This window comes from Wasmannia auropunctata, unplaced genomic scaffold, assembly GCF_000956235.1.
Source record: "Wasmannia auropunctata unplaced genomic scaffold, wasmannia.A_1.0 LD335214.1, whole genome shotgun sequence".
Classification (NCBI taxonomy): Eukaryota; Metazoa; Arthropoda; class Insecta; order Hymenoptera; family Formicidae; genus Wasmannia; species Wasmannia auropunctata.
The window spans coordinates 849,057-873,591 of NW_012027676.1; the positions used below are offsets into that span (position 1 = coordinate 849,057).

A 24,535-nucleotide genomic window follows, 5' to 3' on the forward strand; every position below is an offset into this window, starting at 1 on the left:
TTTCCCGACGCGCCGAAACGGTGCGTCATGCTTTATTTCTCCAGAGATACAAGATTCCCTCTATCGTCGTTCCCCCCTTCGCGCTTGCCGCGCCACTCGGCAACGATCGCGTCGAACGAGATCAAGGACGATCAAGCGCGCCCCGATTTCCCCGGGAGTGTATCGCCCGAGAACAGCCGAAAAACAGATCGGTCTCCCGTCGACGGTAGCGTGGCCGAGCGGTCTAAGGCGCTGGTTTAAGGCACCAGTCTCCTCGGAGGCGTGGGTTCGAATCCCACCGCTGCCATTTTTTTTTCCTCCCCCGCTCGCCCGCCGGGACGACACGCCGCGCCGTGGCCGCGGTCTCGCGCGCGCGGCGACCGCGCGTCGTACGATTAACGAGACGCAATGGTAGCGTCTCCTTCGAAGGTCCAATGGGTTGCGTCGGCACGCGGCGCCGTGGTTCACACCTATCAGGCGTACATGCGCGACGAGTAGGCTGAACTGTTCGCCGGAGGCTTCGGACTACCTCGGGCAGGCTCGCGCTCCGTGCGCGCGACATCTGTGGAAGGGACCGGTTACCTCAACGAGCCCGACTCGACCGAGCGAGCTCCGCAGCGAGCAGAGAGCTGCAGCTTGTGGTCACTTAGTGGCAGTTGTGGCTAAAGAAGAGCGAGTCAATCTTCGCGTAAACATTACCGGTCCGGCGCATAACCTCTTTATATTTATAGCGCCGAGACGCCGTGTCTCGTGATGCTGATAAACAAAATTAAGTAGGCGCATAAACTGGATTTTTCTTTCTGAAGACGACAAATTTTCCTATTAAGCTTCTCCTGCGTGCATTTCGAAAGTACAGGATTCTCGGTAAGAAGTTATGCGTCACTCGCAAAGGGAGAATAAGTATAATTATATGTTGAAATAACAGGCACACGTTCTCGTGCGGCCGAGATAATGAACGCGGATTTATATACATATAAGTGTAAATTTCGATTAGAAGCTTCAACTCTGCTTCATCTCTTTCATTAGGTACAATAGCACTGCTCGTTTTTCGCGTGTAACAATTGTAACGCGATATACAGGGATAGTCGCTTTTGCGAGGAGAACAAGACGGAAATCCAAAGCGCCGAGATACGCACGGAGCAAAGGAACGTATACATGCTCCTTACGGAAGCTCGCTCGCGCGGAGTCCCCCATGGCTCTTGCGAGCAGATGGGATCCTGTTGATGTTGTTGTCGTCGGGGGCTCGCCATTCCTGCCCGTTTCGGCTAAAAGGGATCGTTATTGAACGCGCTTATGAAACGGAACGTGCTTATGAAGGGGGAGAATGGGACGCGCGCCGCCGATATACGTATAGTAATAGCAATAATAATAATCGGCGTCGCGGGAAAAAAAAGGAGAACGGAAGTGTGCTCCGAGGCCACGTGGTATCCTGATACAGGTTTCATTCAAAAGATGCTACCACGGACCACGCCCAATTAACGCGCTTCTTGTAGCTCGACAGAGAGAGAGAGAGACTGTCGGAGATGCGTCGTAAATGGACTTTAAACATTTCATTTATGTAAGTGCATTATCGTCATTATTATTATTGTATTGTAACTAACAATTATTATGCGCGTGTAAGTGTATTGCGTGAAATATTACTGACACAAACTAAGAGAGAATTATACACAAAACAGTTTATACGTATGTACATTACATAGGTATATGTACGTATAACTTTAACGCATGAAATTGCACACACATGTCAGGGTATATTTGGCGCGCATGCTCCCGTCTAAATATTCGCACATCATGATTGTTGGTTACTCGAAATTACTTTTATTATTATTATAATATTGTAATATACTTATTTATTCATATTATTAATTATTATTGTTATTCGTCCAGTATTGATATGTTAAGCTAAGAAATCGTGAAAGGCATGCTTATCCAAGTCGTGGTAGCTGCAGCCGAGAATTTAATTCCGTCGACGCGGGATAGAGAAAGGTCCCTGTCTGTACGTCTCCGCGTCAGACACTACACGTACGCGAGCGCGACGGGAGATGAATTATTGTTCCCCCTCGACGTGGTTCGCCGACGTAGGTAGGATACACGGTGGGAAGAAGCGCGTTGTCTCGGGGGTGACGCGGATCCCCGCGCGTCGCGTACACATCTCTACGCGCCTATGTGTTTTTTGACCGCAATGAAGCGCGGTGCGTGCTCACATCCCGCACGTAGGCCGTGCGTTATCAGGGCAGCATGAACGACGGCCTTTCTCCTCTCTCGTACAGTTGAGCGTCATTCGCGCGGGTTGTCTCATTTGGCCCCTCCTCGTACCAGAGCAGCACGTGGAGCGAGAAAGTCGTACGGTTGCGCGGCGCGTTCTTGTATTACCTATGGTACCCACTTTCGTCCGAAATCGTTTCCGCTCGGCGGGCATTTCGTGTAGTCGCGAACGACTATGTGACAATGGATTTTCAATTGACATACACATATTTTATATATATATATATATATGATTGTCGATTGATTATTATAACACTTAATTTAGCATTTCATTTGCCATCTTCAATAATGTTAGACTATTCTTTTTCTGTTAAACATAACGAGACAAATTCTCGAGAGAGAGAGAGAATTTAAGATTTTATTTCAGGATAAGTTTCATTTTAGAGAGTCTTGAAATTAAAAAGAATTATTAGTATTTATGAAATATATATTAGTAGAATATAAAGATATAAAAGGTGTGTGTGTGTGCACATATAACAGAGTATCAATTTGATTACTGTGTAATATATTTCGTTGTAATCTCGACAGGTCGAACGAGATTCTCAGGAAAAAATTCTGAATACGAATGTCCTTTGTATTCGCTATATCTCCCTGCATAATCTATCCGGTCGTACCCGTCGCTGCTTATCTTGCGTAACGCGTCGCCACGCGCCGCGTCATAATGTCAAAACGACAAGAGCCACTCCCCTCGAAGCGGCAGCAAAGGCCAAAGCCTAACCGGCATCCGTTCGAGTATCCGATACGCACACGGTCGCGAGGCCGTCGGGCACCGTCCCGGGTTACCCCCGCTCGTCGTCCTCCACACGCTAATTTACACGCGGCCCACGAGGGTAATCTGCAGTCAACGGGCAGAATGGACATAATCAACAATTTAACCGAGCGGCGAGCAGGGACACAGGAACGCCGAGTAGGAGCATCGCCGTGGCCGCGGCGGCGGCCGCGCCGCGCTCGCGCTTCCTGGCCGCTCCTGTTCGCCGTGGATCGGAAAGACACAATTTTGAGGAAGAGCGCGCGGGCCTCTAAGCATCGTCACGGCGCAGCCATACCCCATTGGTCCACGGCGATCTCTTTCCACCGCTTATTGGTTCATTGACTCCGGCTTGGACGGAAATTTCGGCAGGGCTACCGGGCCCGGCGAGCCGCCGGCACGGCGCGGATCCCGCCGGGCCGCGCCCGCCCGCGCCGGAGATCCGCGCGCCGGCGACGCGCAGCTGCAACCGACGCGCGGCCGTCCCGTGCACGCCTCGCGGGAGTCGACGGAACGTCGTCCGCGGGGACAGTGACACCGTTTTTCCCCAAAATCGGCATTAATAACGCGCGATTCCCCGCTGCCACCGCCGCCGCCGCCACCGCCGCCGCCACCGCCGCCGCCGCCGCCGTCGTCTCGTCGTCGCCACTGTTGCCGACTAGGACGACGTATACGCGAATGCCGACTTTGACTCCAGCGGATTTCCACGGTGCTGCTCGGACCTCGTGTCTACATCGAACTGTGCGATACGCGCGTCGCGTACCCTCGCGCCGCGGGAATCCGCGCCCAAACGGATCGAACGTTATTACGTTTTCCCCTAAAATTAAAGTCGCTATACGGCGCAGGGAGTGGGGAGTACTACCTGCAACGTGTGTACGTATACATATATACAGGGTGACTCACGCGACACATTGGAGTAGGCGATGACGTCTCGCTGACATTCGCGAGTGGCAGAAAACTGAAATTGCACGAATAAGATAAATTGAACGTATATCAATTCTCATACTTAACACGATAAAAATCATATACGTGAATACTTCGAAAGTTTCGTGTAAAGTTCTAATGTATTAAAATTCTTGACAATGCGCTTAAGTGAATTAAAGAGTTTTACATACGTTTTACCGAGATTCGCTTATCACGATTCCAGTTTTTGATGGACAATAATTATTACGTGAACAACAGTTATTCATGTAATGCGCGTCTCGTATTCTCAGTTCATTTCCTATCACAAAAATTATTTTATTATACATAATATTCTATCTATAATCTTCCTCTACGATAACGTGTGTTATTTATCGAAATTTAAATAAAAAACGCATTAACTTATAAAAAGCCATTACAATCTACAATATAATGTATGTAATCTATCATATACTGTACATCACATGTACAAGTGATTACGCACAATTATACAATTCTATATATTCACGTATACAGATACATTGGTACGAAATCAGCTGTGCCAACTTATTTCACGCGCTCTTCTAACGTCCTTTGATTCTCCGAGCGTAGTCAATTGTCCTCGCGCACGACTCCGCGATACACCCAGTACATAATCTCGTGCGTGCACACGTATGTATGTATACATTCGTACGTAGGCCGGCGTTGTTGACACCAGCGCTTCTATCGGCGGCGTCGCGAGATTACGGGCGGCCGCATGCGTTCCTGTTGAAAAAATTCCTCACGGGCGAAAGTCAAGGTATGACGGAACGGATCGTCGGCGTGTGCCGGCGCGGCCGAGCCGAGGCAGCCGCGGGAGAGTCGCCTCCTCGCGCCACGTACTTTCCTGGCAGCAGGAGGGGCTCGGCGAGACAACCCGCGCGAAACTCTGTTCAACGTAGGGAGAGCGGTCCGCGCCGTACGAGCTCCTGCCGCCGCGTGCCGTCCGGATAACGCGGTGCTCGCATGCGGGATGTGAGCACGCACCACGTGCTCGTCACCGGGCTGCGGCCAGGCCGGGCGCGCGCTTGGGCTTGGGGTGACGACGATCTGGCCGCGCGCCGCCGATTCCTCGCATCGCGCCCGATCGCGCCTCTCCTCTCCTCTCCTCGCCTCGCCTCGCCTCGCCTCGTCGCGCTGCGCTGCCTGCGCTGCGACCAGCGTTCGACTTCTCGCCTCGCGGTGTACGTACATACATTACATACATAGGTACGCTCCCCCACGTTCCCCGCGAAATGACACACAGACGGACAGACCACACAGTAGCGGTAGTAGCGCACGTATCGATCATATGGTCGAACTCGGGCTAACGTCAAACGAGTCCAGCCGTGACACCCCGCAATCCTGAGTCGTTTCGCACGCGGATCACGCCGCGTGTAATCTCTCGAGTCCGAGGATCAAATGCGAAATGTGAATGTAGCTTGTAAAATACGTTCTTGTGCGTGTCGACGCAAATAGAGAAGCTTAGGAGTGTCACTTATTCTTTATTTTATTTTATTTTTTTGACAATATAACCGTCTTATCGAAGCAAGATAAAATAAATTAAATCATTAAAATGGGGTAATAAAGAAATTGCTTTGGATAAAATTTTAATTCCCGATGGAATCTGCACGATTCTCGAATGTGAGAATATAATATTTGATCACTCGCGTTGTCCACTTGAAAACTTTAATACTCCAGAATTTTACAAGAGCCATATTTATTGTCGTCCGATATTAAAGTATATGTACGTGACATATAAGAAATGGGATCATCCGTAACATCTGATCTATCGGTAGATACGAATGTATTTCTTACTCAGAAGCGAACCATTCGCCAAGACTCCGTGGCGCAACGGTAGCGCGTCTGACTCCAGATCAGAAGGTTGCGTGTTCAAATCACGTCGGGGTCAAACTTTAATTTTTTATTTTTGTCAGCGCTTTCGAGAAGTTTTCACACAATCGCCATTTTTGTTGCCAATTGTTGCAATCACGCCGTTCGATGACGCAGAGCGCATCCTCACGCCCGTCATTACATATTCTGAATTTGATAACGTTATTACATTTTTTTCGATCTGAAAATACGATTAATGTCGAGTCAATTATTTTATACGATATATTACAAACCCACATACATATATACATATGATAATAGTGAAAATAACTGGCAATACGTGTGATGAAGTATCGTGCTACAAGGTGCCTGAATTCGAGCAGGTAGCTACACGTAGCAGTCGTGGCCGAGTGGTTAAGGCGTCTGACTAGAAATCAGATTCCCTCTGGGAGCGTAGGTTCGAGTCCTACCGACTGCGAGAACGATGGGGGATCTATTTTTGCCACTGGATATTCTCTTTTTTTTTTGCCAAGCGAAGAACAGCGAAATTACTATTTTATTTTTATTTTTTCGTTACGCTTTATTTAACACGAAGTACAATGATTTAATTAGCTGTCACAATCATAATTAATACGGCAAATCATGCGATAATGTAATCGAATCAAAATTTTAAATTGTTTCTTAGTCATTTTGCACAGTTATGTAGAACTTCAAGATGCATACTTATTGTTATCATGTATAGATCTTACTGTAATTTAATATATGTCATATATTTTGGAATCGAGGTTAAAAATTCCTCGATAGTATAGTGGTTAGTATCCCCGCCTGTCACGCGGGAGACCGGGGTTCGATTCCCCGTCGGGGAGATCTCTTTTTATCTTTTTTTTTTAATTTTTCTTCCATTCAGCATCAAAGCGATAGAGAAAGTCTTATGCAAAATATATTCAGTTTAAAATAAAAATACTTTGAAACACAAATAAACGTAGGGAAGAAAGTAAATGCATTGTGATTTTTACGCGCGCTTATTGTTGTGTGAAATCTTTAATCTAACACTTTATTTATAATTGCAATCTTCTTCTTTTTAACATATCTTTCATAGTCTTTTTATTTATGTATTTGTTAATCATAAATTATATGTGAATACGGTTCACAGAATAGGCAATTTGTGACTCGAACTACACTTCTAATTTACGATATAACCATAATACAAAGATAATCAAGGCAGTTCGTAAAATTTGAATGTCACAGTTAAGAAAAGTGAGTCTTATGGAATTAATACGACAAAGGAGAGTCCGTAGGCGCCGTGGCTTAGTTGGTTAAAGCGCCTGTCTAGTAAACAGGAGATCGGGGGTTCGAATCCCCCCGGGGCCTTGTGGAGTTAATTTTTTTCATCTCGAACTAACGGGAACGCATATACGTTTGCACAAGTTAGTATTCAAACGACGTGCCCCCGGAATGTTATATTTCAAGTTTATTAAGAGTTTATTGGATGAGGTATATATTATAAATTTTACGTGACCTGATTAGTATTATATATTTAATTTTAATTATACAAAATAGCTCTAATTCCATTCGTTAAATATCATATATTTAATTAATGGACGAAGTATTTATTTTTAGGAATTTTTAACATCGATTCCAAAATATATGACATATTAAATTACAGTAAGATCTATGTAATAACAATGAGTATACATCTTAAAGTTCTACGTAACTGTGCGAAACGTTTAAGAAACAATTTAAAATTTTGATTATATTATTATGATTTACCATATAAATGTTACAATTAAATCATTATACTCCGTGCTAAATCAAGCGTAACGAAAAAAATAAAAAATAAAACAGTAAGAAAATATCTATATGTATAGTTAATTTATCTATATTTTTTGTAATAAATAGATATATGTATATATGTGTGTTTCGTATTTTAGAAATTACACGAACAAAAATTTCGTTACAATAAGCGCTGTAATTCGGGATCAGAAGTCGAACTTGTATCCGTTCCCGGAGACCTTGACACGTGCGACCGACGGGGCGGATGAATAAGCGACACCCAGCAAATTCTGCGATTGTTGTTCCGTTTGTTGTTCCTGCTGCAACGAAGCCTGAGCCTCAGGCACCTGTGCACAGTTACTATTAACAAAAATCACATTTAATAGTCACGCGGTCACACGAGAATTATTTCGTACTATATGGACAATTTTTTTTCGGCACGTGAAATATGATGCATAGATAACATATACGAATGTATATGTTATCTATGCAAACATATCAAATAAGATGCATCGTTTGAATTTTTCACTTTCGTTTCCGTATAATGGAATTTACCTGTTCCGATGGAATCGTGTGGAACTGGCCTTGTTGAGCCAATTGTGCCTGACGAAGGGCGAGCAACTGCGCCAATTGCGGTTGATAAATCGCGGCGCCCGGCTGATACGCGTGCAGATACGCTTGCTGCGGCTGCTGCGCGTATTGTTGCGCGTACGTCAGCGCGACCGCGGGATCCTGAGCCTGATATGCCAAAGGTCCGGGTGCAAAATTCGGAAGGACCCCGCCGCTCACAGCTGGACCGAGCGTGTAATATCCTGCACAACGATTGAAAGACCTCAGTCGCCAATCTTCTCATCTCACTTATCATAAAATTAATTTCTTAAGATTAAGTAGGTCGCGATTCGAGCACTAATTCAATGCGCGAAAACTTTTCGTGACTTGTAAAACAATCGGTAACGAGAAGAGGTGTTTGAAGACTAATGTTTCTAATGTTTTCTAAGCACGAACCTAAACCAGGATGTCTCTGGACGAGGGCTTGCGCGATACTCGGCTGGACCTTTTGTATTAGCTGTGGATTACCGATGCTGGCGGCGAACGATTGATGAGAGCTCGGTCCACCGAATGCGAACGACGTTTGCGTTAGTCCCGGTCGGATGAAGCTGAAGGAAGTATGCTGCTCCGGACTGCCTAGCACATTCGTTGGTTTCACACCGGCTTGGATCGGTGGCTCGGCCGTGACGAGACAATACATTGCACCTAGGACAACCGCGTGCTTCTGCAAGTCGCAATTTCCGAGATCAGTCGAGGTAAATGCGACATTTGATTTAGCGTATAATGTAGTGAAATTCTGAGAAAGATGGTATCTCTACTTATGTAATAAATATCCTTTTAAAAAAAGGACACATTTCGTCGAAAACCGATAATAATTATTATAATAATTGAATTATTACTAATTTAATAATTGCAATAACAATTTAAAATAATTATTTATTATTATAAAAAATTATCATGCTCCATCGTTATAACAATATGTTATGTTATAATTATCCCTTTGCGAAAGATAATTACTGTACAGAATCAATATTTTAGTACATAGGATGTTTCTGAAAAGTTTGGAATTTAATCTATATAGAAGATTACTTGAAATTTGTGATAATTATGCTTTAATGAAAGATTAATTTTTGGAAATTTATTATTGAGATGTTAAGAGACTTGTATCGTAGAATGAAAGTTTTACCGAACATATTTTACTTTACTCATATGCTATGTGAATGTTTTTTATTTTTAAGAATTTATTTTCTCAGTAGAGCACACGTTCTACAAGATCTTTCAGAAACACCCCGAAACACTTGAAAAATGAGACACGAAGTGTCCTGTCCGCCTCACTCACCAACATCGTGAAAAATCGCGCGGTCTATCTCGTAACGTATAATAAAGAGACACGGTATTATCGCTGGCGAAAATCACGACGGTATTACGGCGCGATGAAACCCCGTGGGGAGCTATATACTACGGAAACGGCTGGTGCGAAACGTGAGTTGCATCCGATAGGAATCGTTCCGAGCAAGACACTTTCTCCGGGATATAAAATGTCGAACAATTCATGAATCATAATCAGACGACACTTAACAGTTTCCTCAAAATATGACGAAAGTTGGAAGGACAAGATTCACGTAACCGGGAGATGTCACCTACATATTTTTAATCGTAGAAGAAAATGAAAATTTTCAGATTTCGAGATCGCCGCGAACAAAACTATTTCTTCCAAGATCAAGATCGTTGATAACGGAGAAAGTCACTTTCGAAATGTTTAATACGACAATAGTGTGGCCGTACGGTAAGCATTAATTGCGATGTGGTGGACGATTATAGAATTTCAAGTGTCCAATCGATAGCAATTTTGTTTCTATTACAGCGAATATTTATGTGTGATATACGGCTCTTTTAACAGCATAAATATATTTTCGATTATAATCTTCGATCATATATTTGTTAAAAGTAGCAAACAGTTGTAAACAGTACTAATAATAGTAATAATTTAATCTTATTTTATTGCATATTAGGTACGTGAATAGCACGTTAAAATACATACGCTGTATCATGATCATGTTTTTAACACGGTCATCAGTTTTGATGCAAGTCTCAGAGTGTCTTTATTTACAATACAATTGTAGTATTATTTATTGCCATACGCATTACAAAATCTTACATTATCCGATTAGTCGTTATCTTAATTATTTGGCGATAGGCGTTAAAATAGGTAATCTGAAAATACGTATCTCAACGTTATGACTGTAATAATGAATGACTGATCTGTGAATTAATGAAAATTTGTGCGATATGACAACTGGATTTTCTTCCCCCAATAGATCACTTCAAACATTCGAGAAGTATGTCTGATAAAACAGACCCATGGCACTGGTCGCAAATAATGCGAAGCAACTCCACCATGTCGCTAGTCCTAAGACGCCTCTGTACACATCTGTGGTAAATATCTGTAACAAACGAAACTTTCCTCGTACTATTGTTCGAAACATTGCTCAAAGGCGTCGGTCTTTTGTGATTGTCAAATTTTACATAAAATATGTTGTTTTATGTATATCTCAAAGACAGACTTACTTGTTTTTTTAAACATCTCAAGATATTACCTGTTTTAATGAGCCTAATGCAAGTTGAACTTCTTCAGCAGTTTGTATAACAGTCTTGTCGCTATTATCAATATTAACTGTGGATGATAGTGACTTCGGTAGTTCATCCGCTGGGCACTCTTCCGGCAAAGTTCCTTTTAAGATGCCTTCCCACGTAAAACCACCTGATAATTCAATAAGAAATATACGTGTACATATATTATATCGCAAGCAAACTATACGTTTGAGAATATTTCTTCTTACCCAATGTTTTGTACAAAAATGTAAAAAATAAACACATAATTATGGGAACAACGTATTGTAGCGCCACTACACATAGGTAATAATATACAGCTGCAATCTGCAACATACAAGTGAAATTTATTTTATTAGATACTTGTAACAAAGAAATAAAAATTTTTTGTTCAGATATAATTAAAATATATAATTTCATACTGTCACGACACGAACCTTTTTCTGCAAATCAACATTAGTTATTCTGCCAGCTTCCTTCTTTTGAATTTCTAATCTCTGAATGGCGAGATTTAAGTAAGATTGCAGATATACTGGCATGAGTATAATTCTTAATAAACTGGCAACAACAATAATAATCAACCTTAAACTTTCGAATCCTGCTACTGTCATTCTGTAATAAAAATATTTCAATTTATTTCAGATTTATATATAGATATTAATTTATCTTCTAAATTATTCTAAAACATCAACTTACAGTGGAGCAGTCATGCCATTTAATATCCGGACAGTCAAAACATCCCTACATATGGGCGTAATCCATAGATACACCAACACAAGTGGCGAGGCATAGCTAGCATTCGCCATTATGAATAATAACTTGTGATCTTTATAATACCTGCAATTATTTCCATCTATATACTAATCAGCATTCAACATTTCAATTCAATTTTACTAAATTAATGAAGTTCATTTCTACCTCAACGTATCCCAATGCATTTTTGATACCCTCAATCCTGGGAAGGTAAACAAAGATCCCAATAAACCACACCATATAGCGAGAAAAAACTTCAGAACAATTTTTGAAGCTGGTCCCCTATAAACATATTTATCAATATCTATTAATTAAAAAAATGTCAAAAATAACTTACAATAAGAAATAATTGTTATTTAATTCTCAAATCTTTAATATTAAATAGATTACATTAAATTATTCACAAAAAATATATTTCTAGTTAATAAATTAATAAAAATCTGTAACTGAGAGAAATATTCTTTCACCAAAAATATTTTATATGCAATCGATAAAACATGCAACAGATTTATTTATTCAATTAAATTTACAGATGACAAAAACATAATCGACTTACGTCGACGAAAGCCCTTGGGTGTCTAGGAAACGAGAAGCGCTATGATTGAAACTTGTATACGCCTTTTCCAATCCAATTTCCAACGTATTTTCATCAACTATGAGTACCATCATAGCAATAAGAAGATATGCAAATCCAGTAACGATGCACGTAGATCTTTCACCGACACTTTCTTCGCCTTTGAAATATTGTACCCAAAGAGAAAGCAGTACTTTACTATAAATTATATAAGGAAAGTAAAACCATTGTAACATGATTATTAATCTCATCTCTTGAAAGACAAGAAATTCTACAGATTTTCTAACCTAAAATTTTAATCCAGAAAAAGGATACAATGCAAAGCCCAAAACCACCACGCACCATAGTATGCTGAGATTAATCTCATCTTTGATGGGATACCAATAATTGTACGCCTGTTAAGTGATAAAGGAGAAACTTTAGATAGCATTACAAAACAAGATCAGCTATGCAGAATATTAGATATAATACTAATTAAAATATTTAATTAATGGGTAAGTATTTTCATTCAAAAGTTCAAAATATTCGTATTAATTGAAGAGCAGCAATTAAAGAGCACTAACCTCTGTCAGCACATAAACAATGATAGCATAAATAGAGAAGTCGAACAGCCACTGATATTCCGTGTAATATTTTAAGTGCACTACATCGAAAGTAGTTATTTTTGCACTTTCAAGCTTGATATCCAGATTCCTAGGGACGTGAAACACATCTCCCACTTTGCCATTCTCGCTGTGCTTTCCCCTCTTTGGTTTCTCCTTCGGCACACCGGCTAACGCTCTGAGCTGCTGATCTGTTGGATACAGATATCGTGTCAATCTGTGCAGACAGAAAAACAGGGATGTTACACCAATCTGATCATTCCATTGCTATCCATCGTTTTTAATGATTAAACGTGCGGATACGTACCCCGTGGAACACAAGATCCATCTGGCAAAGGAGAAATGCGGACTCAGCTTTTGTATGATACTGACCATTACGAGGGTAATGACCAATTGCGCTCCTAAGAGGGCCTGGAAGAAATGTCATTAAACACACGATTAAACACAAGACACAAATAGAGAGGGGGAAGAGATGAGGGCCAAAAAATACAGTTAAGAAAATAATAATTTCAAAACAATTGTCATAACTGGAACATGTGGATTTCCACGAAAGAAGCATTGTCTTTTCGTTGAACTTACCATGCTTAAATGCTAGCGTATCGGCGAAAGGAAGGTTCTCACAAACGGGATCGCTCCATCCGAGGCGACGAGGTGCCCGGGGTCCGAATCAATCCCGAAAGATGCAACGGCGAGATAGATACGTCTGATTTGCCGCGATTGATGTTTGCTCTACCATCTTAAAGGGCGTACGCCGGTTCTCGCGAGCTAGTTTTATAAATAGTTATAACCTGGCGACCGCATAATACATACACCGAGCGCACGGAGCCGCCTCGCATGGGGCAGCTACGAGGTTATTTCCAGTTATCGTCATCGCGCTGCGGCGAAGAAGCGGCTCCGCGACAACCGCGTGTCGACATCTAGCCAGCAGCATCGCTATTGTGTAAAATGCGGTGTGTAATCATGCGCCGACCACGTGCTCATATGATATTCAAATTTCAAAAATTAGATGATAGATCTAATTATAATATATATAATATATATATTATTATTTTTTTAATATGATAATAATTTAATAAAAAATTAACTATTGTGTAATTTATTTACTTGATGAGAGTAATTCAAACGCCATATCTATTCTAAAAACATTATTTTGAATGATTAATTATATATATCCTTTTTCCTGGCGATGATTATGACTTTTCAAAATCTCATTCTGGCAAAGAAAGAATCTTCAAGAAATGTATTTTAATAAAAATTTAATTTCTTTTTGTGGGAATCCGCTATGAATTAAACATATTATTTTAAATAATATATATATATAAATAATTGTTAATTATTAATATTAGATATATTATATTTTGTTTTTCAAAGCTTTATTATATACAAATGAGCATATTGTGTGCCTCTCGCTGGTGAGTTAAATTCGCACTTATATAATATATGATATATAAAAACATGACGAAATTTTATACACATATCACTCGCATATTTTATTACATATAATAAATTATTTATTATTAATATTAAATATATTATATGCTCATTTGTATATAATAGAGCTCTGAAACAAATATAATCCTGCATCCCATGATTACGTAGGCCATAATAAATTGCGAGGCTCGTGTAAACGTTTTGCAATGTGGAATATGCACATATACCCTGCGGCTGGTCTTTCTTCTGTAATTATAATTATTGCCTGCAGGTATAGATAATATAGTAGCAAACGATGTATTACGTACTAAGTTGCACTTGGTCGTCCGGACTGTAGATCGGACTGTAAATCAAGAAATAGAAAACACGGAGAAATGTTCATCAGAATATCTCTCATTTATAACTTATACTTGTGGACGTAGAAATATTACGCGCAATAATTAACAATAAATGAACACGGACGTTAAAAGAATCACATCACATATAATTTAGGTGATTAGCGAAGAAAAAAAATGCGTGGATATCATGATTGAAATTTCTCAGAAATTGTTTTTCTCGCAATTGGCAAACTTATTTGCATTCTGGAAACTCCGAATCCTGGATTACGTAACGATATAGTAATCATCGAGCATGTGACCCAATGTCTTTGAGCAAGGTTTCAAATAGTCCATCTTTAATATATATATACGTTGTTCATTGTCGAGTATGATATACGTCTACATTAAGAGTGACTCACACACACCTACACACACGCATATAAACGTACACACATAGAAGACGGTGGGAAAATTATTTATATGTACATATATTGTCTTAATCGATCGAACAACCAGAGGTTACATATATATATTCTACAAAGTCATTAACTATTATTAATAACCGTGACATGATTCAGAAGAACGAGAAAACGAGAAAAAAAAGAAACGAAAAGAAAGTGTCGTGTAACGTAACGTAACGTTCCATTTTATAAAACAATAGTTTCTACAATAAATATTACAATTAAGAAAAATTATCGCATCCCATATAATTTCTGACAATTTTTAAAGTTATTGCAAGTAAAATAGAAAGAGCACATTGCTCAACACATTCCCGCGATAGTCCAAATAACTTCTTATTACAGGAATGCAAACATTATTTAAATAAAAAGTATATGCGGGTAAATGCGGGAAGGACGTACAGAAAGGTATACGTGTTTCTCACCCGTATAAAAAACAAATGCAAACATTGAATAACGATATTGCATAAAATATCTTTATCAATTTGTCAAAAAACAGCGAAGTTCCTAACAATCTCTAATATTGAAATAAAAAAAGAAAAACCAGGCGAAACTAACGTTGATTGCTTAAATAATATTTAAGAAAGCTTTATCTTACAGGAAGGTTTAATCTTATTACAAATTTCCTTTTCCAGATGATACATATATACTTTATTATCTCTCATTCGCTTCTTATCTTTCAACAAACTGTCTATCTATTTTATTAATACGCGCATCACTGATATATAATCTTCATATCCAGGAAACATCTCTTGTATACGGACTATTAAAAATGCAATTTTCCAATCGGTCGCTCTAAAAAAAATCGCAGTTTCATTTCAGGCGACTGTTCCTGATCGGAACATCCCGCACGCGGAAACGCGTCCTTTTACGCCGTCCGAACGCGCGGAGAGAACGCGGCGGTATAAAACGATGCGTTCATCAGTTGGCGCAATCATACGCCGAGCAGTGTGCGGCAAGCAGTGGACCGCGGTTCGTAACGACAGGTTCGTAACATTGTTCGCGTTTTTTATTGTTTTCGCAAAAGGAGATAGACTCGTAGGCGGAGTGTGTCTTTTTACGCGCGATGACGCACGCGGCGGCGCGATCGAGAATTCACAGTCGGCTTTCGCGAAAATTCCGCGAGGGAGTCCCCGCGGGAGAAATATTTTGTTTGTAACATCGGGACCTAAATTAACTAGTCAATTCTAAGTAGAATCGTCAGGCTCGTAATTTGTTCTCGTAAGAGCTTATAATTGGAATTGTAATTCTATGCGTAAGACGTGTACGATTATTCGTAAATATCTATAAGATTTCTCATAAATCTTATGGCTAGCAAGAAGTTATCTGTATAAAGATATTGCATAAAGTTATAGGCATTCAATCATAAAGTTTTTACAAGTCTTATGAGAACAAATTACGATCCTTACGATTCTGCTTAGAATTGACCTATAATTCTTATAATAATATACGTTATTCATTCAACAGCCTTTAATTGCGCGTTTAATTTACCGTATGAACGAGTCGCTAATTCAACCAAAGTTTTTAAGCAAAGATCATTTCGTTTTATTATTTACACATATATATAACAATTATCTGTCTTATTTTATAATAAATTAATCTTTTATTTTTACTTTATATTTTATAATAAATAATTATCATGAACATATGCTTCATTGCTTTAACTTGTTGAATCATTTCGTCATGCAATTTTTCATTTTACAGAGATTATCAAATCTAAACAGCAATTATGTCGCCGATGTCGAGTGTACTCATATTCGTCATTTCAATTGTGGCTCTTCCGAGTATCGGAAGTTCCGTCACTCCGTTCTCTCAAAGCTGTACGGTCAATTCGGAGTGCCAATCAAGTTCCTGCTGCTTGCTAGGTTTGTCTCTTCTTTTCTTTTCTCGCGTTAAAATTAATAATAATTAATTAAAATTAATAATTTAAATGCCCTGAGAAAATGTCTTTTAGCAACACAAGAAACACATTTTTCTAGAGTAATATACAGGGTGCCAAAACTCTTAATTATTATTTCAAGACGTGAAAGAGAATGAAATTTTAATCGAGAGAAGTAAGCGCGAAGAGTTGTACAGCATGCTATGCTCCTTCGTATTTCGGCTAAGCGCAATCTAATTGATTAACTTTATTTGTTAATAACTCTGTAAATAAAATGATTTTAGCCAAAATTGATACAGGAATTTTTAGTTCAAAATTTCATTTTCTTTCACGCCATGAAATATTAATTAAGAGTTTTGGGACATCCTGCATGTAAATTCAATTTACGCACGAGATAATTCCATTGAAAAATATTGAAATAGCGAATCGAAAAATCTTTAAGATATATATAATTAGACACATATTTCCGGTTAAAGATTTAGCTGCTACGAGCTCTTAACAAGTGCATTGAATGTTGCCGATTCCTTTTAGGGCCTTCAAGGTACGCAATACCGACTTGCATGCCGTTCCAACAGAAAGGTGAACAATGCCGGGTAAACGCTGACACTGTCACGACCAACTTGACTTACCCGGACAATTCGCAAATGGAAGTTAAAAATATCCACTTCATCCTGTGTCCTTGCGCCAATGGATTATCCTGCAATCCGAAACGCGGAATCTGCAATTAGAATTCTCTCTGTCAGTCAAAGCGATCGGAAACATCATATGAATATGTGGGACCAAATATTTGGGAGGTTTATTGGAAAAATCAAGTAACATCGAGGAAGTATTTTCAATTGCATGTTGACCGTAATAGTTGGAATACATTCATGAAAAATTAAAAGCGTTGTTAATTATTTTATTATTCTACCTGTTTATATAGTATTGTAAATTATTTTATTCTGTTATTATGTTTTATTGCTTTTTTTTACTATTATTTACTTACATCACGATACGCTAATTAGTAATTAGTGTATCGTAAATAATTTAAACTGAGATATGAATTGAGAACAAATTCCATGCTTTTTATTAGCTCATCATATGTAGGCACATGTTTTGATCTGAACTGAGAGAATCACGGTATTTAAATAATTAAAGGTAAAGTGCGAGAAACAAATAATGATTGTTATACGACGCATCTCTATGAGTTACTCTAATTAAATGTTTTTTTTTAATGTTTAACGTGTTTAACCAGGAGTTAAACTGACAAATAAATTGTACATTAATATGCATATACGCTTAATAAAATACCATCCGTGTCACTTCGACCTTTCCTGAGTACTTTTTCTCAAACGTTCTCTTCAGTATTAGGCCTCCCACTAAACGGAAATGGATTAAAATTTTAATTATCATTATGGATTAAAATGAATTGAAATGGATTGGCCTTCGTGGAAATGAATGCATTCTATCATAAAGGTTAATCTATTTCAATCCATGGTTTAGAAAATTTCAATCCATTTCAATTAAAAAAAAATTTAATCCATTTCAGAAAATTTCAATCCATTTCAATTAATAAAAAAAATTTACTGGGCTTGTATAATATATAATTAGGCCTTATATTATATATATCATATATAAAACAAAATTTGTGATGCCAAGAGGATATATAATGGTTTAAGACAGAGTCAGACTAACATAGCCGCGGTGTCCTCAAGCTTATTGTATTAAAAAGTTAAGGCAAGATGCAAAGTTTGTGAGAAAACTTATAATGTATATGTAATATATCTTTTCAAATATCGACGCTTGCATTTAATCTGTGTTACCCGTTGAAAAAATCTCACTCTCATGCCGTTTTATAAATTCACACATAGTTATTACAATACAGTATAGATGGCGAGAGCAGCTCATCAGCTGATGCATTTCATAAATATCTCAATAATACTCGGTAGCGTCAGTGACAACCGAATATCGGATGCCCGCAAGGAGTACAATTTCAAATGCTTTTTTTAATTGTACATAAGTCAAAATACGCATAATCAAAAATAAGAGAGAAATTACGGAAAGATTTACTCTGTCGGGAAAAATGTTTACCACTAAGTCCTTCGACGTTGTGAGTTTTAATTCGGAATTGTCTTCTACGAGGTGAGGTTTTTATTCGAATTATCGTTGCGAAAAATGTATATATGAATAGTCCTTTGTCTTAATTAATAATTGAAACCGTACCATTCTTCCCTAGATTGGAAACATCCGCGAACGTTCAAACAACGGAGATAGTCTACACAGCTGACGACACGCAGACCGCAGAGACGAGAAGCATTGGGGTGTGTCATTAAGATTTTATTTGAATCTCAGAATTTTTAGATGTTATTTACGCTCAACAAAGCCAAAGCGACGTTCTTGAGAAACGTGTAAATTGCAAAATGTCAGTAACCGCTATAACAGCTTCGTATCCCATGTTTCAGTTCTTCTGAGCGTCCAAAATGAATTGTACTGTCCGCCCTAGATGACTTAACTTCTTTTTCATTATTTTACTTCAACACATTAATTTTTCTCAGATCCAGACAGCGAACGGACAGAAACCAGATGTACAAGTGGATTACGACAAACTGGCAGAGTTTCTGAAAAGAGTCACGCCAGGGATCCTGGAAGCCCTCGATGAAACTTACGCCACTAACGCCTTCGACGACTATAACCCAAATGTGACCGAGGCCTCGTCCGCCACTGTAGAATTATTGAAGAAAATATGCACGTCGAAAGAGACAGACGCTCAGGTACATCTTTTTCAATAATATTAAATAACTATGGTATACGAGATTAAATGGCTGTCACAAGTCGAATGTTTTTTTGTAGATTAAAATAAGTGACTTGTCATGGAGCACCGTCGGCGGAACGTTAGCAGTAGGCCTCAGTCACACTTACCACGAAGCGTGGTGCGATCATCTTTCTACAGTCCAGTTGTACAATCTCACAACGGAGGATAATGTCACGGACGCGCCTACCAGAACGTTAGAGACGAATGGCTGTGTCACAACGCTGTGTTATCACCCGATGGAACCCTCTATCCTCGCGGCCGGACTGTCTAATTGTGAGCTTCAATTCCAATTAATAGTATTAATATTAACGAAAATCCATATATTTCGCTGTGCTTTTACTAATATTCGTGTGAATCTCTCGAAGGGGACGTGTTGGTCTGGAATCTCAGGAACGACGATTCCGTCGTGCCTATGCACGTATGCACGCACGGCGACTGCGTGACCCAAGTGTGCTGGAGGCCGAGATCCGTGAACGACGTGACCCTGTTGCTGAGCTCCAGCAGAGACGGTTACATACTGATTCACAAATTGACGACTAACTTTACAACCGTTCAGCTGCACAAACGGTGCGTTCAACTGCTAGACTGTTCGACCGATTATCTCGGCGTAAACGTACGATCTTCGTTTACGCGATCTCTGTCGTTATAGATTCAAGATAGTGAAGGAACGTAATCCGGTGGAGAGTGCTAGGCCACGCAGCGCCGGAGGTAGCGAGCGCGCGGCGGAGGCAGGACTGTGCATCACGAGCTTCGACTTTTCACCGAGGCACCCCAGTATATTTGTCGTTGGAACGCTATGCGGCGGAATCTATAAATGCAGCTTGGATAGCGTGACTCCGATCGAAGGTTTGCGCCCACTATACAACAGGCTAATATAAAATTTTTCCGTAAAACAAGAGACTTATCGATTTCAGGAGACACCACGCTTGTAGATCCCGTTATCGATGAATATGAAAGACACGGAGGTAGCATTACCTGCATCAAGTGCTCGCCGTTACGCAATCTGTTTGTCAGCAGCGCCACGGATAAGGAAATCCGTATATACAATCTTGACGAGGTAATAACCTTCGTATGTCACATTTCAGCCTTTCTAACAATTACGACGTTGATCCTACGGAAATAAAGATATCTTTATTTACTTTAGTCAAGTTTTTTTTTTCTAGATGATTAGAACATTGAGATTAAAAAAAAAGAATGACAGTAAATTGCATTACGTATTAAAAGAAATTTTAATATATGAATAGCATCTATGTAAACATAAAATTAAAGAAATGAGAGACTAAATCCTGCAGAATTTTATTAAAAATATATTTTACAATATTATATATTTGCTGTATATGATTATTATCTTTGGATATACAAATTTTTTAAGCGAATGAATATACATGAATCTGCTTTTTCCATGCTCGAATATATGATATCAGTATACGTGTCATTCTTAGTAAAACGTGATTGCTCTTCTACAGATAATTAGTCACTTATTCAAACAGAAAACGTTTTCTAAAATATCTCAACATGAAAGGAAAAAAAAGTATAGTAAAATCTTTATCAAAAATTTATTTATTACACATTAATCAACAATTGTAATCTTTACGTAACTCCGACATTACGCAATTGTGTTGCATGGACGTAGCATGTCAGTCAGCAAACCATTTCCGTGGACAATACAGTTGTGGGATTAACATGGATGATTGGCAATCAAGACGTATTCGCAACTTACGGGGCGGGCGCGTGTGTGAAGTTCTACAACGTCACGGACGGTAAACCTGTAACGTGTGCGAAAGTTGAGGTGACTGGCAAAGAAAGTATTAGTAGCTTACGCATAAATTCCAAGAGGTATGTGTAAGATAATTAAATCCTGATTATTCATCACTTAAAAATTCCTTTCTCTTTCTCGCTAATTTTAAGCGCGATAATCACAAGAATTCGTTTTCTTAATCGTTCTTTTTTATTAAAAAAAATTTATTCGTAGTAAAAATATCTACACGTCTTAAGCAACTGTAATTTGCAATAGCAGAATAAAAAAAATGTTTTATTCGTAGTAAAAATATCTATGTCTTAGCGTAATTTGCGATTAAATTTGTAAATTGCTATGCGATAGCAGAATTACATCACTGTCGAAGGTCGATTAGTCTTTTAAACGATTGCGTTGGAATCATCTTTCAGATAAGACAATCGCTAAAAAAATGTATTCATAGTCATTAGTGATTCATAGTATTTACGTAAGAAATTAAGTAGAAATTGCTGAAAAAAATTATACATTCAAGAGATTATAAATATTTGTTTTACTTTTAGAGATATGCTGGCTATTGGAGATGTTCGTGCGAATGTCGAAATATGGAAATTTCCACGTCACTTGTTTTGAACTGTAGTCCTGATTGACGCAATTGCTCGTGCCATTTGCTGAATGGATTGACACATCGCTACGTACGTTTTATATATCGCACATATATACATGTAACAATTTCTACTGAAATAAATTATTTGGAACATTGACCTTCTTCACGTCACAACGTATAAAATTTTCCTCTATAGATAAGAAATGATAATACAATTCTTAGTAATATGTTTACCTAAGAGTTATTTTAGGATCGAAAATATCAACAAATTCAGAGTACTTTTGAAATAAAAGTTAAGCGTATTTTACGAATTACGTGTAAATAAAATAAAAATTTAAATATATATTGGGTGCACTTTTAGCAAAAAGTGATTTCATATCTCTTAACATATGTTTTTTTCTAAGTTAAAACAAGTTTTATTAGTAAATATCAAATTCAACAAAAAAATGACAGAAATTTGCATTTTAAAACTTCATTATGATTTATAAATCATGAAAACAATTTTACATTACCTCTGTATCTCTGCAATCACAGCCGCATTCTGAAAAGGGGATACAATTTAACAGGGAAAATACTTTATTATATTTTAAGTACGTTGAAAATTTGTCCTGAAAAGGACAGTTTGCACGCCTTGGTGCTCGTTGTAGTAGATGTTCCTTGCCCTGAAAAGGGCAGTTTTATTTCTTTGTCCTGATGAGGACAGTTTGCATCGTATGCTTTGCGCATACGTTTATTGCTTCAACTGAGAAGACGCACCGACATCGTGATCTATTTGCGGGTCCCGAAAGGGACCCTGAATGAGATAATGGGAAAGGATTATACGGGAGAATCTGATCTGAATAGGATTGTAACGGGACATAAAGATAAGGAAAACAAAGGTGAAGGATTCTTTCGTGAAATATCTTGCAAATCTTGAAGACGGCCAGAGACCGCGTGTTAGGATTCGTAAATCGATTTAAAGCAATTTTTTTCTTTTTCTTTTGGAAGGAAGGGAAACGAAATAAGGGAAATAATGGGACGTTGAAAATTTCTTCTACTCCATCCTGTTGATTCCTTCTTCCTCGCCTCTTATGCAAACGGTAAGATGTTGGATTCCGTCCACCTCTCGAACACGTGCAGACTCCAAGAATTCTTCGGTGTCTTCTTCTTAAAGCGGCAGCACCTATTTACGCGGAACTCGTCAGGCGAGTCCGCAACTTATCTTCTCCTATTTCTATCGTATCTCCGTCCATCGGAGATATCCTCCTTTGATCACGCCCAGCATTTTGTCTCTTCTTCTCGCTCCTACCTCTTTCACTCTTTCTCTATTCCTTTCTTCGTTCAACAATGATATGAATATGTGCGCCTCTCGTAACAAGCGGTTCACATAGACATCGAAGCAAAATACATGAACTCCGCCCCGCGGTAAGTGGCTGTATAATTGCGCTGAGCTGAAATATACTCTGGAAGTCACGGGGACGGAAAGTTCCGTTTAAAGCTCCCCGGCTCTCTTCTCCTCTCTTGCGTAAAGACTCCGGCTTGGAGATTCCCCCGCGGAAACGTGATCGAGGAACCGAAAACTCCGCCCGAAACTCCCTCTCTGCTCTCCTGGTTTACCATATCCCCGAAATCGATCGGGCAACATTATTGCACGCCAAATCTTTCGACTCCCTCGGTCTCTCCACTCTTCCACTTCTTCTCTCCTTAGTAATGTTTTAAGTCTCTCTCTTTTCGCTCTCGTATGTCTCTTGCCCTCAACATTCTCTCCTCACCTCTTTCATACGTTCACGCATACTCTCTTTCTCTCTCACTGGTTTCATCTGCACACTTATAATTTTTTTTTTTGGCGCCTTTTCAAAAAGACATTTTCTGGTCCGTTTCTTTTTCTTCTTGGAAATCCTGAGACCCCGCTTCAGTCATTCAGACTCAAGATACCGCTCTGCTAACGAGCGGAGAGCTTTTTTCATATATACTTGCTGCTCCGCTCTTCGCTCCGTATCTTGATGCTCACTCGCACCCGAGAAACTATGCGTTTCCATAATCTTCTTCTACTCTCGCTCCCTCTTTTCCGTACCGCTGCATCTCTTCTTCTTCTTCTTTGTTGAAACCCTTTTAGTTTTGCCTTACAACTCATTCTTCGAGAAACTCATCGGCATTATAAATGTGCAAAGCAAAGTGCGATACAAACAGTTACGCCCTAATACCCTTCAGGTATGACATTTTTCTCTCACTTTCTCTTCTTCTCGACAATAATGCCGAGCGTATTTAAGCAAACAGCTTCCGGGAAGTCTCCAACTTCATTTTATTTCGTCACATTGTCTTCCCCGAGCGTCATAGTCTTCGTCCTTGAATCTTCGATCATCCGCGTCTTGATCTCTCGACCTTCTCTCGATCGAGCTTCTATTTTCTGCGGACGTAAAGACGAAGAAAAAGTGCTGCGACGATCCTTTGCGCCGAGTTAGCCGTCCGTCTACCGAGCTTCACTTTTCTTTCTTCTCTCTTCTCTCTCTCTTGATCACTCCTCTCCTTCGGAATCCTCTCGTCGAACGCGCAAACACGAGACGATTGTTTCGCGGCGAAAACAACGGGATGCGCGTCGAAAGGTGGTCGACTCGCTGGTCATCCGTGTCCCTCCTTCCTCGTCTCTCGCGCGATCACAACGATGTCTCGCGTCATCGCCGCGACGTCAGCGTACACGTATCATCCTACCCTCCTCCTTCTCCTCCTCGAATTGTCC

General features: G+C 39.4%; 3 protein-coding genes, 1 long non-coding RNA gene, 5 other non-coding genes and 1 pseudogene across 10 annotated transcripts; 8 read left to right on the forward strand and 2 right to left on the reverse strand.

Annotated features, from left to right (window-relative positions):
• The first annotated feature begins 204 nt into the window (after nt 1–204).
• On the forward strand, nt 205–286 carry Trnal-aag. Its single transcript has one exon. It is a non-coding gene; the product is annotated as a tRNA-Leu (tRNA).
• Nucleotides 287–664: 378 nt separating this feature from the next.
• On the forward strand, nt 665–8,598 carry LOC105457510. Of its 2 annotated transcripts, none has more exons than XR_975407.1 (3): nt 665–843; nt 1,006–1,537; nt 8,515–8,598. It is a non-coding gene; the product is annotated as an uncharacterized LOC105457510 (long non-coding RNA). The 2 variants fall into 2 exon arrangements; XR_975408.1 differs by lacking the exon at nt 8,515–8,598 and adding an exon at nt 7,675–7,756.
• On the forward strand, nt 5,751–5,822 carry Trnaw-cca. The gene has a single exon. It is a non-coding gene; the product is annotated as a tRNA-Trp (tRNA).
• On the forward strand, nt 6,140–6,221 carry Trnas-aga. Its single transcript has one exon. It is a non-coding gene; the product is annotated as a tRNA-Ser (tRNA).
• Trnad-guc lies at nt 6,538–6,609 on the forward strand. Its single transcript has one exon. It is a non-coding gene; the product is annotated as a tRNA-Asp (tRNA).
• Nucleotides 7,041–7,114, forward strand: Trnat-agu. Its single transcript has one exon. It is a non-coding gene; the product is annotated as a tRNA-Thr (tRNA).
• Nucleotides 7,207–9,961, reverse strand: LOC105457509. Its single transcript, XM_011702211.1, has 4 exons — nt 9,405–9,961; nt 8,522–8,789; nt 8,072–8,328; nt 7,207–7,863 (listed from the first exon to the last, which is right to left on the reverse strand). The coding sequence occupies exons 1-4, from the start codon at nt 9,408–9,410 to the stop codon at nt 7,723–7,725; spliced, it is 672 nt and encodes a 223-aa protein (XP_011700513.1). The 5' UTR covers nt 9,411–9,961; the 3' UTR covers nt 7,207–7,722.
• A 181-nt stretch (nt 9,962–10,142) lies between these two features.
• Nucleotides 10,143–13,504, reverse strand: LOC105457508 (transmembrane protein 161B). The gene is made up of 11 exons (XM_011702210.1): nt 13,184–13,504; nt 12,912–13,015; nt 12,566–12,821; nt 12,318–12,397; nt 11,985–12,200; nt 11,594–11,710; nt 11,372–11,512; nt 11,113–11,287; nt 10,906–11,002; nt 10,663–10,826; nt 10,143–10,509 (listed from the first exon to the last, which is right to left on the reverse strand). The coding sequence occupies exons 1-11, from the start codon at nt 13,184–13,186 to the stop codon at nt 10,390–10,392; spliced, it is 1,473 nt and encodes a 490-aa protein (XP_011700512.1). The 5' UTR covers nt 13,187–13,504; the 3' UTR covers nt 10,143–10,389.
• A 2,189-nt stretch (nt 13,505–15,693) lies between these two features.
• Nucleotides 15,694–17,996, forward strand: LOC105457511 (annotated as a pseudogene).
• Nucleotides 17,997–18,583: 587 nt separating this feature from the next.
• LOC105457512 (WD repeat-containing protein 34-like) lies at nt 18,584–23,839 on the forward strand. Its single transcript, XM_011702213.1, has 9 exons — nt 18,584–18,810; nt 18,905–18,989; nt 19,224–19,439; nt 19,519–19,753; nt 19,846–20,047; nt 20,130–20,326; nt 20,395–20,537; nt 21,114–21,316; nt 21,776–23,839. Exons 1-9 carry the CDS (start codon nt 18,752–18,754, stop codon nt 21,843–21,845), a joined length of 1,410 nt encoding a protein of 469 aa, XP_011700515.1. The 5' UTR covers nt 18,584–18,751; the 3' UTR covers nt 21,846–23,839.
• The last annotated feature ends 696 nt before the right edge of the window (nt 23,840–24,535 follow it).

Coding starts and splice junctions, on each gene's coding strand:
- LOC105457512 (XM_011702213.1), top strand. CDS start 18,752: ATGTTTACCACTAAGTCCTTCGACGTTGTGAGTTTTAATTCGGAATTG. Junction 19,440..19,518: donor CGAAAGAGACAGACGCTCAG/GTACATCTTTTT, acceptor GTTTTTTTGTAG/ATTAAAATAAGTGACTTGTC. Junction 20,048..20,129: donor ACCGTTCAGCTGCACAAACG/GTGCGTTCAACT, acceptor CTGTCGTTATAG/ATTCAAGATAGTGAAGGAAC.
- LOC105457509 (XM_011702211.1), bottom strand. Junction 8,329..8,521: donor CCAGAGACATCCTGGTTTAG/GTTCGTGCTTAG, acceptor ATCGTTGTGCAG/GATATTACACGCTCGGTCCA. Junction 7,864..8,071: donor ACACGATTCCATCGGAACAG/GTAAATTCCATT, acceptor AACTGTGCACAG/GTGCCTGAGGCTCAGGCTTC.
- LOC105457508 (XM_011702210.1), bottom strand. Junction 12,822..12,911: donor TGGATCTTGTGTTCCACGGG/GTACGTATCCGC, acceptor CTGTCTGCACAG/ATTGACACGATATCTGTATC. Junction 10,510..10,662: donor CATTAGGCTCATTAAAACAG/GTAATATCTTGA, acceptor CGTTTGTTACAG/ATATTTACCACAGATGTGTA.